Consider the following 4,663-nt stretch of genomic DNA (forward strand, 5'->3'; position numbering starts at 1 on the left):
GTCGGCTGAGTCAGTGAACTCTTTTAAGTCCCTTCTTAAAACACACTTTTATAGGAGAGCCTTTCCCGATCTTATTTGACTTTATTTTATCCCTTTTATTTTATTCTATTTTACTTATTTTATATTTATCTTAACGTGTATTTTAGTCTTTTCAATGTCTTCTTGCTTTTATCTTATATTGTTTCTGTATTATTGTTTTTTGGGTATTATTGTCTTTACACTTGTTAAAGCACTTTGTAACTTGTTTTTGTGCTCTACAAAAAAGATTATTATTATTATTATTATTATTATTATCTGTTAGTGATGAAACATGCCTCCTATTATTTCCTTTATTCTCTGTTAATGGGATTCCTGGATATGTGCTGTTATTTCTTATTGTTGCTAATTTGCTGGTTGCCCTTTGCTTTCAGTGTGGACTGTCCACATTGGCCTGTGTAGTCAACACACCTCTTTATATCCCTATTTGTTAAACATAATTTAAAAAATGGTCACACAAACAGGAGAAACCCTGGGAGAGGCCATTTGAAGTAGCTCCAATATGGCCCATGAATGACTAACAAAGCAGCAGCTGACATTAGCAAATAAAAGATTTAATCACTGCAGCAAAGTGAACAATGTAAAGACAACTCAAAGTGAAGATCCTTTCCACTGTTTCCATGACGAACAGTAAAGAAGATTTTTACAGCATGGAAACAAATCTGTACATAAATACCTTTCAAAGATCAGAAAATTCACATCTCTGCAGTATTATAGAAGAAAGGACTGCTCATTAGCATCACTAACATCACTATTACTGTAGCATCAATTTTAATACATTAGATTGCTTTGGTTCGACAAAACAACTTCTTCAGGTGTTTAGTGATTTCTTTCATATTTAGTCCATATATGACTGGATGGAGGAGAGGAAAATACAAAAACGATTGTAAAATCATTATTGAACGTAAATGAGATTGTAGATCCAGTTGATCTGTTATGATATCATATGCACACAAAAAGGAAAAAGAAAATAAAACTATCACATGTGGTAAACAGGTCTGTGCAGCTTTTCTCCTGACTTCTTTACAACTTCGATAGGCTATTACAAGTATTCTAGTGTATGTAAAAAGTATGAAGAGAAAAGGACAAACTGACATGCTTACAAGAGCAATAATTACTAATATATCCCGTGTTTTTGAAGTCCCACAGTAAAGACCGAAAATTGAATTGTTACAAAAAACTGCATTTAAAATGACATGACAGATCTTCATGTTAGCACTTAGTATTATTGGGACTGCAACCTGACAAGCAGGCACAAGCCAAGCTAAACCCAGCATAATACTCACTATGGTTTTTGTCATGATAACTGGATATTGCAGAGGTTTACATATAGACACATATCTGTCATAGGCCATGGCTGCCAACAGGAAGAAATCTGAAGCACATAAGGTGTAAAAAAGAAAACATTGCAAGAGACAGGCTGAGTATGATATGATCTGTTTTTCAGATAAAAAGTTCATTAACAACTCTGGGTACATAGCAGTGCAGTAAGCAATAGAGTTCACTAGCAGCGCTGCAATGAAAATGTACATAGGCTCATGGAGGTTTTTGTGTATCCAAATAAGGCACACAATGATGAGACTAAAGAATACTGTAAGAATATACACGATAAACATCATAAAAACAAGAAAATACCTGTATCTGTCCAATTCCACATACCCAACAAGAGTTAAATATGTTACATTGAATTCATCATCCATGAAGAATGTCACAAATTAAACTATTAATGAAAAAGAAAGGCAGGCATTAACACAGTACATGTATTTGTATTTGATACTGGACCTTAAACTGCACTTGCTGTGTGTTCATCTTCAAAGTTCTGAAAGTGAACTGTCTGAGTCGGACCAAATATTTTATGACTTTTCTTCACCCTCCATGGAGCTCATTAACTCCTCCAGCAAGAGCTGTTATCATGTGAACAACTTCACCAAACTCTGGAGGCCTGAGCCCATAGGTGCTGAAATTTGTTTACATGAGTGTAATTTCTTTTAACTTTCTTCTGTGTCAAACTCTGGAGGCCTGAACCCATAGGTGCTGAAATTTGTTTACATGAGTGTAATTTCTTTTAACTTTCTTCTGTGTCAAACTCTGGAGGCCTGAAGACACAGGCATTGTTGTGAAGATAACACTTTATTAATTCACGTTTCTGGGGTACAACAAACACTCTGAAGAGATTGGAAACAGATAAAGATCTATTTCAAATAAATCAAGTAAATGATATTCATTATATACACTCTCCAGCCACTTTATTAGGTACATCGTTTCAATTGCTTGTAAACACAATTTGCCAATAATCAGCCAATCACATGGCAGCAACTCAATGCATTTAGGTATGTAGACGTGGTCAACAGAATTTTCTTGCATCAGAATGGGGACCAAAGGGGCAACAGTAACTCAAATACCTACTTGTTACAACCAAGGTATGCAGAATACCATCTCTGAACACACAACACGTCCAACCTTGAAACTGAGGCTACAATTCACACAGGCTCACCAAAATTGGACAATAGGAGATTGGTAAAATGGGGCCTGGTCTGATGAGTCTCCATTTTAGCTGCGACATTCAGATGGTTGGGTAAGAGTTTGATGTAAAAAACATGAAAGCATGGATCCATCCTGCCATGTAGTTCAGTCTGGTGGTGTTGTAATGATGTGGGAGATATTTTCTTGGCACGCATTAGGCCCATTAGTACCAATTGAGCATTGTTTAATCGCAACAACCTACCTGAGTGGTGTTGCTGACCATGTCCGTCCCTTTATGACCACAATGTACCTAATTTCTGATGGCTACTTCCAGCAGCATAATTCACCATGTCACAAAGCTCAAGTCATCTGAAACTGGTTTCTTGAACACTACAATTTCACTGAACTCCAAAGGCCTTCACAGTCACCAGATCTCAATCGAATAGTGCACCTTTGGGACGTGGTGAAACAGGAGATTCGCATCATGGATGTGCAACCGAAAAATCTGCAGCAACTGCATGATGCTATCATGTCAATATGGACCAAAGTCTCTTAGAAATATTTCCAACACCTTGCTGAAAGTACGCAACGAAGACAGCAGTTCTGAAGGCAGAAGGGGGTCCAACCTGGTACTAGCAAGATGTACCTAATAAAGTGGCTGGTGAGTGTATATTACAATGCTTAGACCATGAACATCATTAGTGCAATGTGTAGGAAGCTGTGCAAATATTTATGTGCAGATAACAAGCTATTCACATTAAATATCAAAATTAGTTGCAGGCTGGAACGCCACATAGAAGGGTTTTTCTATCCAACACCCCTATCAGCAGGGCACTATTATTTATTTGTACCTTCCAAAACAGTTTCAAATTACTGTTGGAAAATGAATCTGTTTTATAAGTGACACAGTTGTGGTTAAAGGAGACCTATTATACTGCATTTCCAGTCCCATATTGTAGTTCTGTGACTCCTGTATGGCAGCTTTGCATGACTTAAAGTTCTAAAAAATAATTTTCTGTCTTATACAGGCCCTTCATGTTGGCCTTTGTTTCAGCCTCTTACTGAAACAAGCTGTAGACGCTCCTGTCTCTTTGAGCCCCCCCGCCCCCCTCTCCAAGCCCACTGTCTTCTGACTGGCCAAGACCTGAAGCATGTTACCTGGCTGTTGCTGTCGCTGAGCGGTACAGGCAGACTGAGTGTAAATGAGCATATACGGAATACCGGCTCAGTCTAGCTCAGAGCTGTTGGTAGAAAAAGCAGTTGAAAACAGAGCGTTCAGAACAGGAGGAAATCTGAGGTTTTGGCTCACAGGGATTTCTTTGAAATACTTTAACCTCATTATTTGAAGCTTTGGCCATATTTAAGATCATCCAACATTGTATCATTGTAGATAAGTCATAAAACAGATTTGGATTTTGTTACTACTTGGTTAGGTTTAAGGGAAGATCATAGTTTGGGTTTAAATTGATACTTCATTAAAGGTCAGGTAGCCTTTGTTCCAATTAGAACTACATGATTTAACTTAACACAGACGTCAAAGAAAAGCTTTTAAGAGAAGTGGACTCTACACTCCCCTCAACTCTGCCATCTGCACTTCAGGTTTGCCTGGAGGAGATAAGGGCATGGATGGCTGACAACTTTCTTCAACTAAATAGCAGCAAAACCGAAGCCATCCTGATCGGTACTCCACATCAAACCCAGTCCTCCTCCCTCAGCAGTATATCCATTTTTGGTCATCACATTCCCCTGTCTACTTCTGTTACAAACCTTGGAGTCAGACTTGACTCAAATCTCACATTCGACACTCACATCCGTCACCTCTGTAAGGTCTCCTTCCTCCACCTCAAAAACATCGCCAAACTCCGCCCCTCCCTCTCACAACTAGATGCTGAGAAGTTGATCCATGCCTTTATCTCCTCCAGGTTGGACTACTGTAATGCCCTCCTCGTCGGGATCCCTGGCAGGAGCCTGCAAAAGCTCCAGCATATTCAGAACTGCGCTGCCCGGGTCCTGACGAGGACGCGCAAATATGACCATATCACTCCAGTCCTGAAATCCCTCCACTGGCTGCCCATTCAATACAGAATTCAATATAAAATCTGTCTCCTTACCCACCAGTGCATACATGGAACTGCCCCTGCCTACCTCAGTGAACTCCTCACCC

At 39.1% G+C, this 4,663-nt stretch overlaps 2 protein-coding genes across 2 annotated transcripts in view; both read right to left on the reverse strand.

Moving 5' to 3' along the window:
- LOC123974035 (olfactory receptor 2A12-like) overlaps window positions 1-688 on the reverse strand; it is a 1,596-nt gene extending 908 nt beyond the window's left edge. The window contains exon 1 of the mRNA XM_046054452.1: window positions 684-688. Coding sequence (XP_045910408.1) covers window positions 684-688 — 5 coding nt within the window. The remainder of the gene's footprint in view (window positions 1-683) is intronic.
- Window positions 689-815: 127 nt separating this feature from the next.
- LOC123973906 (olfactory receptor 6N1-like) lies at window positions 816-1,736 on the reverse strand. Its single transcript, XM_046054280.1, has one exon. It carries the CDS (start codon window positions 1,734-1,736, stop codon window positions 816-818), a length of 921 nt encoding a protein of 306 aa, XP_045910236.1.
- Window positions 1,737-4,663: the final 2,927 nt, after the last annotated feature.

This window comes from Micropterus dolomieu, linkage group LG07, assembly GCF_021292245.1.
Source record: "Micropterus dolomieu isolate WLL.071019.BEF.003 ecotype Adirondacks linkage group LG07, ASM2129224v1, whole genome shotgun sequence".
Lineage (NCBI taxonomy): Eukaryota > Metazoa > Chordata > Actinopteri > Centrarchiformes > Centrarchidae > Micropterus > Micropterus dolomieu.

Coding starts and splice junctions, on each gene's coding strand:
- LOC123973906 (XM_046054280.1), bottom strand. CDS start 1,736: ATGGATGATGAATTCAATGTAACATATTTAACTCTTGTTGGGTATGTG.